The following is a 14,338-nucleotide window of genomic DNA, read 5'->3' as shown; positions in this document are numbered from 1 at the left end:
ATCAGACTGCTCAGCACCACATCCGGCCTTGAGTATCTCCAGTGATGGCGCATCCACCAACCCTCTGGGCAACCTGCTCCAAGGCTTTGCCCTTTATCACTGTTAAGAAGATGCTGTCATTCTCATTCTCCACACCAGCCTCCCTTTCTTTGTGTTTTACCTGCTAGGGACGTAAACCAGCAAAATTCATCCAGATGCACTGAAAAACAGACAACACATGGGAGCCAGCAGACTGGTGTTTCTCTCTTTTATTTAAAAACAGTGCTTCATTACCATTTGCAAAGGGTTAGGAAGGGTTTCCCCCCTTGCTTAGAGTTTATAAAAGCCAGCAACATGATCAATAATTTATACACATGGATAGTAATACAAAAAAAAGGAATAAAAGCTAAAGATCTAACTACTCCGACCTTCACAATTCCAGCTACTTGATAATAATAGGAATAACCCAATGAATACTGTATGGTCTGAAAGCTACTATACAATATGATACTTAACGAGGGAGGGCGGGAAGTTAGAGGCTGTCACAAAGCCCTGGGATGCAGATACTGCTTCTCCAGAGTCAGCAGGGAAATGGGACCCTGGGCAAGCGGCTCGGGCGTCCTAGGAAATGATCGAGGGGAAGGGAATGCATCCCACTCGGGACACATCCTGTTCCCCGGCGGTACCTGGCAATGGGAGGTGCTGGGGAGACCGCGTGAAGGGGCAAGTCCGTCGCTGCCATTGGAGGTGCTGCGGCATCTCAGCCTCGCACTACACGTCTCCAAGTCTCAAGTAGATCAGCCTGTGAGGTCAGTAAAATACTCCACCAGCTCCGTATCACTCTACAGCCCTGGTTCTCATTTGCTATCAGCCCCAGGTTTTAGCTCCAGCTATTTACAAGCGGGATTTATCATATAAAAAAAGAAAAAGAAAAAAAAAAAAAGGAAAGAAAAAAAAAATAAAGGAAAAAACCCAAACCCAAATCACATCCCCTGGGGTAAGAGAGGATTATCTCGTCACTTGATAACGCAGCCGAATCGAGCTGCCGAAACTACATCACGCGCACACACAAAATACTGTGAGTAGGAAAAGAATCACTAGAAAAACATAACCAAAACTGAGATTACTGATGTGGGAGAGGCCCAAATTCTGTAAGGAATTCCTTCCTTGGGGAAGCAACAAACCCCTCCAGCAGCAGCGAGCTGGGAAGCTGGCAAGAGATTTACTGACCCACTTGAGAACAAGCAAGCAAACAAAAAGAAGAGTAAAAAAGCAAATCCATTCCTAAGATGAGCCGGCACTTTGCTGACTGCCAGCCAAGGCAATGTGCGGGTGGACGGCTTCGGACACCAGCAATCTCCTGGTGAAATCAGGCAAGGGGTTTTGGCTGATGTGTTCTTGCTCTACCACGAGTCAAGAGGCAGCGTGGGAAGCCCCAGAGCCTGTTTGCCAAGGGCCCCATTTCACGCTCTGGCTACCAGACTCCTGCTTGCCTTGTTGGCTGGAGTTTTTACTGTAGAAGAGAAGTTTAACCAGGGTTGGAGGGCAGAGAGGGCAATCAATGAGGTGGGGGTGGAGGGAAGGGGCTTTTCAGACATTAACATCACCAAAAATAGTGTTTTATGCAACAAGGAATCAAGTCTCACTGGTGTATACTACAAAATGTTTGACATTTCCCAAGAGCATGTCAAAATAAAAACACAAGGAAGTTTACATTGGATGTTCATCTTGTTCACTAGATTGGGTTTTTTTATTCCCCCCCGCCTCCTATATCGAAACAGTGCAAACAGGTAACACACTTGAAAAATCACCCCTCTGCACCAAAGACAGCGTTCCCCTGACCCTGCCAGGCTGGAGGGCCACAGCAGCAGGCTGGCTGTGCCCGCTGCTTTCCCTTTGGAGCTAGACTCGGCAAAGGCGCTCCCCAGAGCTGGTGTTTGGGTTTCCCTCTACTGAATTCCTAAGTGCTCCCCAAACCCGTTCTCCACTTGCCTCCTCCTTTGGGCTGGGATGGGAAGGTACACATAGGGATGGGTGGGAGCTCGGAGGCTCAGCTTTGCATTCCCTGCTGCTGTGAAGCTATGTGCGCTGGAACTGAAACCCCAGCAGCCAGCTCTCTTTTGGGGCAAGGAAATCATTTCATTAACCGTTTCAATAAGCCAGCTATTCACGTAACCCTCCCCAGTTCTCGCTGTGCCCTTCACATCTGATCTCAAAATGGCTGAGAACAGTGGATATACTTTCACTTCGCTTTAGGGATAGGGAAGTGAGGTCTAGAGTAGCAACATGACTGCTCCACGATGACCCTTGAGGATAACCGACAGAGCCCAGCCCAAAACGCAGCTCTTGGCCTCCTGAGCTAGTGCTCTTCTTGGTGGGCAAGTCTGCTCTCTCTGGGGCACTGAAACAGCCGAGCCACAGCTATTTTGAAACATGGCTTTGTCAATCTGAACTCATGACACAGCATCCACGTAACTGCTTAACCTGGGAGAAGCTGGCTCTAGCAGGCTCATACTGAGCTCCCCGTTTGTCTCCAGGTCCCATCATGGCTTTACTTAGAAAAGCTAACCCACCTACAGCAGTGCAGCCTCCCTAGCACAGGGACAGCAACAACGGTTTGTTAACATGCTGGGTATCAATATAACTTATTCCCAGTAGAGAATACGCTATACCAGCAGAAGTCATCTTTGTACCAGCACAACTGTACCCACAAGGAAAGACAGACCAGCATATTAAATAAATCAACTCTTCAATCCAAAATTTTATCAGTATAATATCATGTGCTGGCCAGACCTATTGCAAGACAGTACAAACAGCAACACTTAAGGAAACATCTTTTCCTCTACATCAAGAGGAATCCCAGATGCCACCAGACTAGAGGGTGACACGTAGCAAGTTATTTGCCAGGCTGCCTGTGCGGTTTCCCTCGGAAAGCCAAGCCCTGCCCTGCAAGGGACATGTGGCTGCAGACCCATCTCAGGGCAAGCACTAGCTGCCATCGGTCAAATAAGCCAGGGCCCAGTTTAATTCATTAATTCATTAAGTGTAATTAATTTTGCATAGGGAGATAAAGGCTTTGTCCTCACTTCTTTAGAAGATGGATATAGCCACGGCTTGGTTACTCTGAATGCATATCAAACCAGTTCATAACATATCTGAGTGAAACCAGAGTTGTTGTTTGCCAAGAGGGAAGAAAGGCTGAAGAGCTCTCCCACCATGGCCCAACACTCACTCAAAATTCCAGCTGGCATGCAAGTTTCTGGGAGGTCCGGTGCTCTGGAGACCTGGAACCAGTGAGCTCCCTCCAGCCTCCAGCGGTGCAAGCATCCCAGCATCCCCTCTGCAGCCTACTGCTGAGAGCAGCAAACTGGGATACCAGCGAGCTGCCTCAGTGGGCATCCTGCAGCATTAACTATGGAGCCAAGGAGACACTGGCTGGCTAATGCACTGGAGAAGCCTGGCAGAGAGCGACCGGAGCAGGCTGGGCTCGGATACAGGAGAAATCAGGCTGGATGGTCTAGAGCAGGTATTTCTCACAGATCATACAACAAAGGACTACAGCCCTGCAAAGGTTGGGCGCTTCTGCACTAAACCCCTCACTCTCCTAACATCCTCGGGAGGGCTGAAGCTGCCATGCATAGACTCTGCTCGGAGGCAGAAACGGGGCTGGCCTCCCTACTCCCAGAGAGGCCAAGGGGCAGGGGGGACTGCAGGCAGCACTGCCAGGGCAGGGGAGGGCACTGGGGCAGTCAGAACCAGCTGAACTGAAAGGTAGGAAAAGAGGCAGAGGGATGAGCAACCACCACTGCTGGGCTCCACAAGCTGTGCTCCTCCTGCTCGCAGCCTGCTGCACCAGAAATGCCTGCAGGCGAGGGAAGAGATGGCCTCACACAGCCCCTCTGCTCACAGGTAGGTAGAACAAGACCAGCAGAGACTTCTGCTGCGGAAGTCCCCTGGCTGCCCTGCGGTGGAAACGGCTCCCCTTGAATATGACTATTTCTCCCACCAGTCCTCACTCCCCCCTACCCCAAACTCAGGCAGTAAAAGCCCCTGGACACCCTGAGTGCCCCTCATTTCCTAGAGTTTGTGAAAGCCCCAACACGCTGTTCCCCCCTCCCCATTTTCAAGCTAACTAAAATATTTATATACAAACAACAACAAAATTGTCATAACAGCAACAAACCAAACTTTGGCTTGGAAAACAAAAAAAGTTTAAAACCCAACAATAAAACCAGAAAGGAAAAAAAAAAAAAAACCCAAAAGGTGGCCAACAGGCTGGCAGTTTGGTGTCCCCTTTATCTAGCTATTCCTCCAGAGAATCAATAGCTTCAGGGTCTCTAGCTTAACTAATGGCTTCCCCATTCTTCCCATTCGAGGTGCCTCCTCTCTGCCACACACAGAGAGGACACGCGTATCGCTGGGGAAACAGCAAAGAAATTCATGGTTGTGCGTGGCTGGGCCAGGACACCTCCCTGGGAGCTCTGCCTGTCGACATCGCTTAGTGTTAAACGCAGGAGGTTTCCTACGCTGGTGTCAGCAGTGGATGGAGCAGCCGGTGCATGACAGGAGTTGGAGAGTCTCCACCAACAAACCCACACTCCAAGCAGTCCTTCTGTGGGCAGTGAACTCACCCCAGTACCCATCGAGGCAGCCTAATCAAACCATGCTTCTGCATTCCTCTGCCGTGTGGTTAAGAGACCCTGCCTCTGAGCATGGGGTTACTGGGGGCACTCTAGGAGCCAGCAGCTGAGCAGGGAGGTCTGGAGAGAAGCAGCTCCTCATCACAGCACAGCTCACACGGTCATCCAAGAATGCTGACTTTGAAACACAGTGAAATCACCGTCCACGAGAGCAGAAGGGAGATGGTCTTGGGAGTCGTGGAGCCTTCTGCTCAATAGTCTCTGATTCTAAATTTTCTAATGTGTAGTGTCTATAGGGACTCAGCAGACCAGGTAGACAACTTTCTATGAGACGCTGGGCAAAACAGACTCAGGGGCTCCAACGCAACTATGTAAGGGCCTGAAATAGCTCATGGTGGGAAGTTCCTATGAATTCAGAGCTTGCACAAACTGCTTCTGCCTCCCCTTAAAACTCCTGACAGAAACAAAACTGCTTCAGGATTGGGTTTAGATGTAAAAGACCCTCTTCCCCCACACAAACCCACATGCTTGCCCCTCGCCTCAAGCAGCTTATACACGACTTGTGTTTCCTCACTCATGTTATTTGAAACAGATTACTTGCAGAGGCGCCTACGCATCCCAAGATGAACAGGAGGAGAGACCTTGCACGCTGGACCTCGGTGCATCGGAGCATGGTTCTTCTGCGAGGCTGCACGCGCTTCACCCTCTGCAAGCTTAACCACCTGCTGTCCACAACAGAGGCTCTCTCTGTGATGCCGCACTGCATCTGCCACTCCTCGAAGAATGAAGGGGAGGAAAGGGACAGCAAGGGAGAAAGATCTCAAAAAGGAGGAAGGAAAACTAAGGGAATTACAGCCACCAGCAACGGACAACAATCAGCTAGAATATGTGGGGGGTGTGTGGGAAAGATCATCCTCATCAGAAACTCCCTTCAAAGTCTTGTCCCCTATACAGCAGGTAACAGCCAAAGTCTTTGGGCAGGTTGAGGAAGTCTTCTCTTGCCACGTCTAGAATCCTGACACTGCTGAAACTGTCCCAAACCTGTGCGTGTCAGATGGTGATAAAAATGAGGAAAGTCTCTGCATTTCCCCCATATTTCCAAACATAAATGTCTACTTCCCACCAGCACTTAGGTCCCAGCCACAGCCACAGAGTGCTTCCTTCTGCAGACCAGAAGCACGGCAGGTGGAGACTTCTCTCTCACGTTCTCCTGTCTCACAGGCACCAAGCACCAGACCCAGGGAAGTAACTCTGTCTGCGTGTTCCTCATTAACTGCATGATATCAGTTTCCAACAGCTTTCCTTATCACTAATTGCCTTTTCCGTGATTGGTAGGATAAGCTATGCACCAACATACAGACACGGAAATGCATTATTTTTACCACAGTTAAAAAAACCCCAAAAAACAAAAACCAAAAACAGAAAAAAAAGAAAAAAAAAAAGAAAAAAGAAAAAAAAAAAAAGCACAATCTTTGGAACAAAAGAATTAAAGGCAGAAATTTAAAGGAAAAAAAAATACATATTCAAAGAACATAGTGAGGTATAAAAAAGTATTTTCTCCTTTGTTGTTTTTTTTTTTGTCTTGTTTTTGTTTTTCCTCCTCGTCTTGCTATAGAGTTCCTCTACTAGTAAATATTGCAATAGCCAGGCCTCATGAACTGGGGGGGCTGTCCCACTTGCAGGGGGCTCACGTCACTTCAGTAGGGGGCAAATCGGCTGTAGCCACCTCGGTATAAACTCGCCTGTAGAAATTAAGTGAGAAAAGAAGAGGTTATTAGGAGAAGAACTGGGAAGAAATACTCAGGACAGCACCCGAAGGACTAAGGGATGTGTCCAGGCATGGACCTGCCACCATCAGCACCTCAAAGAAGCAAGAGAGGAGAACCTTGCCTGCAAAACCAAAGACATGGCTCAGGAGGACATGCTCGTGGCCAGCCAGCTGGAGGTGAAGTTTGGCAAGTCTTGCTCAAAGGGAGCTCAGTACCAGAGAGGGGACTCATGAGTCCTTATCTCTGGCCCAGGCTGTCTTTGTAGACAGCACAGACCAGGACTTCTAGGATGCTTCACCTCACCTTAAAAGTCTAAAATAGACAGGATGACTGGTATCCTAGAAGTACCTGCTTTCCTTTCACTGACCCTGAAGAGAATCTAGATGAGCTGATGCTCTAATGGAGGTGCTACACTGCAGATATCTATATTTAGATGTCTTTTTCTCTGAACACATTTGTATTCCAGCCTTTGCTACACCACAGATACTGCGCTGGCTAGCAGATGGGCAGGCATGTGTTTTCAGCAAGCTCCTCCACTCCCCTCCAATGCCAGCATACCTCATTCCCATCTTTGTGTAACTACTGCTGGCAGGCAGGACACCGCATCCCTCCACTAGAGGAAGAGGGAACCACGTGGAGCAGCTCTGCTGCAAAATGTCATGAGAACAACTTACTCCCTTGCTTCCTAGAACTGGTATCTCAACAGCAACACGAGCCTTTAATGAAAATGGTGTCCTGCATCTCTAACTATTGCTCATTTTTTTTTCTATATTATCACCTTGATAAATTTCTACTGATTCACCAACAATGTTCTGGCTCCTGGTATTTCTAGTCTCCTTGGCAGTAGGTGACATGCAAGACCAAGTAATAACTGGTCTCCTACAACTGGCTCCTTTCCTAGTGCACACACAAAAACATATAAATGAAGAATAACTAAGGACCTCCTCCACCAAAAAAAGGTTTTTCTGGGTGAAGTTTCATTATCTGATAGCCCAAGCTGGAAATGAGAAACAGCACAAGAAAGAAAATCCCACTTACCACAGCGCCAACTCCGTAGCTAGCGGCAGGGGCAAGGGCATGGTACGGATCTGCTGTGTACACCCTGCCATAACTGAAGAGAGGGAGAAAAGATACATAAAATAAAAAAAAAAAAGAGAGAAAAAAAGTCACTTCAGAGGGGCAGAGAAACCAGCTGTCTGACCACAGGCAATGGAGGAAGCTGCATGCCCTTCTACACACATGTATGCATACATGCACACACACGCAGGCAGCCCCTCTTCAAAGAGATCCTATGGGCATGCTGCCATGCATCATACGAGATGGGCCAGAGAACAGCCTGCGAGGAGGAATGTGGCAGAAGCCATGAGCTCCACCTGTAGGAAAGAGGTCAGCACTTTCGAAGTGACAGCCAGTGCATCCCTTACCGCGTGATGCAATTTGGGAGGAGAGTGACTGCTGGTGCTAGCACTACTGGCATGGAAACAGCTGCTAAATGGAAAGCAGTGAGGGGTTCTCCAGAATGAGAAGGGAGTACAAACTTTAATGGTCTCACATGTGCTAGGATTAAAACATGGCCTCGCTGCACAGGAGATAAAAAATCTTAAGGCAAGCACTCTGCTGGTGATAATCCTTTGTATCTATACACAGCAGCACGTTACAGCATCCTTGAGTACTGTATCAGCTGAATACTACTTCACAGACTGGGAGAGAAATGCACCCAGAGGTTTAAAGAACCTGCCCAGAGTCGCAGAGCAAGGAGCTGGCAAGGCAAGCCAGATCTTTTGACTCTGAGGCTGTAACCACACTGCCTCCTTTGTGCAGAGAATCACAAGGATAGGGAAGAGGCCAGGATTTGTGCCAGCTCACATACACTGGAGGGCAATACTACCCAGGAGCAGAGAGACAAACCGTGCATTCAGGTCTTTCATGTTGGGTTGTGCATGCATGTGTGCGAGTGCAAGTAAGACAAAGAAACAGGGAAAGAAGTGGAAGTGCTGTAATGGATCAATGCTCCTTGAATCCCTGAGCACAGCAAGCTATTCCCCATGGACACCTCCCCCTTACATACCCATCGCTGTAAGCTGCTGCAGCGGCTGCAGCGGCTGTGGCTGCTGTTGCAGTAGCAGGCTGTGCATATCTGTAGGCTGCATATCCACCCTGCAGGAGAGAAGAGAACTGACTTTACAGATACCTGTCCACCCACACAGAGCATAAAAAATAAAATGAAATAAAAAGTCACACACATCACAAGGAGAGGAAGTGTTTCAAACTGCATCAGCTCCCATGTCAAGTCTATCGCAAGCATCACCCATTAACTCATGTATGTTCCTTTCCTCAGAAGGACCAGGGAGACTCTTCCATTACCCCATTTAGCAGAAGGAATAAACTAAAAGCAAGCCTGAGCATGGTTATATCCCTGCAGGAAATTAAATTTGGCATGGAGGAAGTGAAAATCAGAAGAGAACCGAAATCTTGCATGCAACGTCATTTTTATGTCCCCTTCCTCTGATGCTGGGGAAACCAGAGGCAGGTACTTTCTGTGAATGTGTATTTTAGAAGGGGACCATTCTGAGAATTTCCTGTTCTTTTCCCTCTATCTCCTTTCTTAAGCCTCAGAAACACAAAAGGCCAGAAGTTCATCTGGTCCAGATGTGTGAAAGTATCAAAGGCAGAGAAACCAAAAAGCACTCAGGAAAAGACAGTCACAGAAGACAGTCTCAGGACTGGCAACAAGCAAACTGACAGTGATACCAACCAGACCGTTCTGCCCTCCCTCCATGTAAGAAGGAACAGATCATGGGAAATTATGCCAGAACAGTCTGTATTGCTGCTGCATTTCTGCCCATGCCACACACCTGTAGTTAAGGTCTTCAAAATGCCACTGATGGGGGCAAAGGCTGCATGGCAGGTAGCAAAGTGGCAAAGAGGGCTCTGAAGCCCAGGTTAGATTTTTCCCTGTTGTGCACTTCTAAGCACGTTTTTGTTAACTGGGGAGGGGGGGGACGCGGACAGGGATGACAGTAAATGAACCATGGCTCTGATTTGCTAGAAATACAATGAGCCATAAATAACAACAGAAAATTCCAGATTGCTTCTGGCTTTTTTTCTCCAATTGACATTTCAGAGTCCGAAGGATCAGAAGGCAGAGTTACGCTCTTCACATCCAGAATCAGCTCAACATGCCTCTACCACTTTTTCCCTGCAGACCTTTTGCATATAAGTAACTAAGAGTACAAGATCAGGTCTATTACAGGACGATATGTTTGTTCGGCAGTGCTCAGTTTTGGGCTAGAGAGCTTTGAAATTAGAAGTAATGATTTTAATTTAATTTTGGTTGCTTTTGTGGGGCCTGTGTTGGCCCCACAAACACTAACATGCTATCCAAAGTATTGCTGGGTATCCTTTCCTATGCCAGAGGATTGTGACTTATAGCCTCTTCAATCTTGTAGTTAACAGAAGAAAGAGCTACACAAGTCTACACCTCTGAAACACCACCATGTTACCCGAAAGAGATGTCATATTGCCCTTATTAATCTCATCCTGCTGTTTCAATCCTGCACTTTGGATTGATGGTTTGTGGAAGTTTAGCTTATCACTGCACCATCGTTACTGCCACCTCCAAAACATGACGGAGATGAGAGCAATGAGGTGCAGCCTTAATCCAAATCAAACCTTCATCAACCTCACCAAGTCAAGACACAACTTCATACTGATGTCACTGTGGTATTCCTTGAAGCTTAGCAGCTTCCTGAACTCCTGATGGGGTCTGCTGTCACTCGGGCATGGTGTACCAGGCAATTCTGCCTGGCGCTACCCTCCTGCAGGGTGGTTGGCTTCAGCGTGCACCCGGATTCCCACCCTGCCCCACACTTGCCAGCCACATTCCAGATCAGAAGCTGTTTCAAATGTGCCTGGCCTATACTCTGAACATGAGAGCAAGATGCAGCTTGAAACCAAAAAGGGTTATCATGTAATTCTCTTTTAACTCATGTCTCTCATAAAGGAAAACAAAATCAAACCAAACCAAAACAAAAAGAAAAAAAGAAAAAGAAAAGAAGGGTTGGAATCAGGTGTGGGAGGGGGAATGGCGTAACATTTATTAATCAAAATTAAAAACTAAGCATGCTGACATCTGGAGCTAGAACAACCAGCAAAGTCACCACGTTCAGACTCATATTGGCTAGTTCTATCCATCCCAGCATTCTCTTGGGACAGCAGTTCGCCCTAGGCTCTACCACAAGCTCAGTGAAGTACACAGCCTCAAGTACTAGAGCGTGCAGCCACAACAACCTGCTATTACGGAAACAGTCAGTCACCACTGGAGTTAACATTCCAACCTTAACGACTCCCGCAGCCTCCCACCCTCACCCCCCAGAATGGCTCCCACCCTAGCCCTGTCCCACACCACAATGTTAATAATTATAACAAGCAATAACCCATCTGTTATATCAGAGAAGGGAACAGAGACTCCACTGAGAGATTTAGAGCGGGATGTTAACATTTCTTCAGTCAACTGCACAACAAACAAAAAAAACAGGAGAAATAATTCATTGGAGAAATGAAGTTAAGGAATAGCTGACATGTGTATTGCTTTTAAACCATGCACTGATGCAAAACTGAAGCTACTGTTAATTCAAAAAAAACAAAAAAAAGTAAATTAAAATCACAGGATAGAGGTACACACGCACGGGCAGACCTGCTCCGTTCAAAGGGGTCTGCAAATTCTACTTGCGTGTACTTTAAATAAACCGAAAATGGGGATTATAATGGCCATGGTACGTTCCTGTCATAGGAGCAATGAGCGTGGACAGCTGGGGGATTTCTGGCACGGGGATGTATTTAGCATGACCAGCAGGTCCAAATACACCAGAACAGGCTGAAGGAAGGAGGAGGAAAGTTGCGACTGTAACTTGTTATTTCATAAACCCTTCCACCGAGCTCTGCGACCAGTATACAGCAGAGGAGTCACTGTGCTGGTTGCCTTACCCAGCTGATGCTCCCGTTCTCCATAACCCAGGACCCACCTATAATTCCACCAATGTGTCTAATGCCTTGCCCAGTGCACCAGTTACTTTCTCCTGTGATTCCTTTTCACACACAACTCTAACTGGTATGCAGAGCTCATCTGCAACCTCGCCTACTTGGTTCTGCCACCTCTAGTGATTTCTGATGCCACTCACTTTGGTACTCTATTACATATAAACTGTAACAGAGTAGAGCATCTTCAGCAAACATGTATTTCCCAATAAAAGAACATTTTTCAAAGTTCCTTGCTAGCTGCACCACACTTCTCCAGTGCCACAACCCAACTGCAACAGAAGACACCATTAAGTGGCACAGTCCCTGAAACCCAGCGCAGCCATGCAAACTCCCACTCCATCTATTTAAGTGAAGTGATTCCATGGGGACAGGTTTACCTGTCTAGGCTTCAGTTTTTTAAATCTTTAGCCTAATCTTTAAAGAATTAAGTGTGGCTGAGCTTCTCCTGAAGATGTTATGTCAGAGACACTTCTATCAAAGGGATAGTTTAATCACTGCCTTGACAAGGAAATAGGGGAACTAAGGAAATGGCATATGCATTTTTACTGGGCAGTAAGTAACAACCAAAAGGAGATCAACCAAAACGAAGATCAGTCCTTTCCGGTACAGTCTTTTGGATTGCCTGGAGAGAACATGAGAAAGTCAAACACAACCGAAATGTTGCTTATTGTAACTCAAGTTCTCTTTCTCCAGATAACCTGCCAGCTAAACCCCTTTCCTCATGTCAGTGTGTAGCACTTGAGCCTATAGATCTCAAGTGTCAAAAAACTGGTACTTGCTCACGTATCCACTAAAGCCCAAATTTACTACGACTCTTCTGTGATGTTATCATCCTTGGCTCATCAGCAAAGTGAGAAAACATATTTTTTAAATTCCTTCTTTACCATTAGATGATAGCTTTCTCAATACTGTCATATATTCTCTGAAATAACGCAAACACTGCAAAACAACATATACAGGAAGCTGCAATCCCAGCTAAAGCAGCGCTCCAATTACTGAGCATGTTAATGGAAATAAATGGGCACTTTAACACTATAAGGTTAGGCTCAAAGTAAGTCCATCTTCTCTTCCACTCTTCAGGTCCATATTAGGTGATCAATGCAAAGAGAACATGAGGAAATCCAAAACTACAGCTTACTATGTTGGTGTACCCTGTGGTATAAGCTTCCCTTTTCTTTTTCCCTTGATGCCTTAGATGGATGCGGGAAGTGTGTTGCTGGCCCTCTTTACTCCGAAGAGCTTTTATGCACTAAGACACAATCATTCTCATACCCCTGGAGAAATGAGTACCAATTAGATACATCTGACCACCTGCCAGGTTTAGGCAGTGAGCCCGATTTTAGGATCTTTTTGATGTTGTATCTCAAATGCCCTATAATAGAAGTTAAGAAGCAGAAAGGGCTAGAACCGTTTCCAGTATTTCTGTATTAGAAGGGTGGCATACGTGCACCAGGAATGAGCATGAATGAATTAAAAGAGGTGACAGGACAACGGTGTCCATTGCAGCAGGTGCTTCTACATGGTAATGGGACAAGCATGACCTTGTTAACCCTTCCACTGAATTTACTTTTTTGGTTTTTTGAATGAAATGCCACTTGGTGTGAAATCTGGACACACGCCGCCCTGCTACAGCGGGGGCTTGGCTCACACGTGAGTCTGCGCTGCCCTATAAAAGCCTCTGTTCCCATCTCTAATGTGGTGCTGGAATGGTTAGTATAATTCAGTTTTTTCCACTGCAATCCACAATCTGATCGGTTGGCAGGTCACACTGGCACTCCTACCTGAGGTATTTTAGCGCTAATGATTGGTTCCTGTAAGACTATTCTATAACAGAACACAGGAAGAGCAGTTCAAAAAAACACAGCTGTGGAAAGAAACAATCATACAAACAGCCCGCGGTGGGGCTCACCAGCCTTTTCTTTCCAGTGGATGCAAGCACGCTTTTCACAGGCAAGAGCAGTCGTTGCACAGGTGGGTTTGTTTGGGTTCCCCCCCCGCCACCCAGATTGACCCCACTGTAGAAGAAATAACTTTTTTTATGAGCCGAAATGAAGCCCTCTGCATCCTGGGGCAGGTTGTTTTATGAATTCAGGTGTCTTGCCAGAGTGAGATGCATCCAACAACAGATGGAATGCCTTCTTCAACAGAAGAAATGGCTAGCAGGATGGTTGCCCCAGGAAAGAAAAAGGAGTGAGGAAGAGGAGGAGGAGGAAAATGAGAAATCGGTGCATAACATGTATGCAGAAAAGCAGCCCAAACTTGGGACACTTCCCCTTCATCTTGCCTACCATTAACCTCTCCCTGCCAGCTCAGCTCCTTTCCACCCTTCCCTGATACATCCCTACAGACTCAAAAGACCTGAGGGAACCTCAATTTTACTTTACCCCCCCCCCCCCCCCCCGTCCTAACTGAAGTACCCTCTGCCATCCCTTCCACAATCTGGACAAGCCTTTCAGAGCAACCAAAGGGGCAGAAGCACTACAGCGAGAAGCATGACAAGTTAGTGTGGCACAGCAACACTGTAATCTTTCTACAGGTGGCACAGCAACACTGTAATCCTTCTACCCCTGGCACAGCAACACTGTAATCTTTCTACCGGTGCCAAGCAAATTGTTTGGAAGGGTAACTTCATGTCTGGATTATGGCAACTTTTTCCTCAGCTCCATCAGTGAGCTCTGGGCACCAATAACATCAGAAAAAGCACCACCATCTACCTTGATGAGTCCCCTTTGCTATCATCCTGCTTTCTGACAGTGAGACCAGAGCCAATACATCAAAGTTGTCAGAAGTCAACCTAACGGTTCAAACCGCAGTTGGGAGCTTGGTTTTGTGTTACATGATGCTACTGTACTGCAGCACCAAGTGGTTGCCAGGATTCTTCATTAACGAAGTCTTTGTCCTTAAAACATG

General features: G+C 46.9%; 1 protein-coding gene across 11 annotated transcripts in view; it reads right to left on the bottom strand.

Moving 5' to 3' along the window:
• Positions 1-233: 233 nt before the first annotated feature.
• The window catches only part of RBFOX2 (RNA binding fox-1 homolog 2), a 173,801-nt gene continuing 159,696 nt past the window's right edge, over positions 234-14,338 (bottom strand). For 4 of the 11 annotated variants that reach the window (XM_065679171.1, XM_065679181.1, XM_065679198.1 and 1 more), the window contains 3 exons: positions 8,457-8,545; positions 7,427-7,499; positions 234-6,361 (listed from right to left, as the gene is read on the bottom strand). In XM_065679171.1, the coding sequence (XP_065535243.1) occupies positions 6,317-6,361; positions 7,427-7,499; positions 8,457-8,545 (207 nt within the window). In that variant the 3' untranslated portion in view covers positions 234-6,316. Of the gene's footprint in view, positions 6,362-7,426; positions 7,500-8,456; positions 8,546-10,824; positions 10,902-13,209; positions 13,253-14,338 lie in introns of those variants that run through there. The other 7 variants (XM_065679166.1, XM_065679193.1, XM_065679187.1 and 4 more) reach the window with 5 other exon arrangements.

The sequence above is a fragment of the Lathamus discolor genome, chromosome 1, assembly GCF_037157495.1.
Source record: "Lathamus discolor isolate bLatDis1 chromosome 1, bLatDis1.hap1, whole genome shotgun sequence".
Classification (NCBI taxonomy): Eukaryota; Metazoa; Chordata; class Aves; order Psittaciformes; family Psittacidae; genus Lathamus; species Lathamus discolor.
Note: the sequence above shows the minus strand (reverse complement) of the source record. Positions and strands in the feature narration are given on the sequence as shown.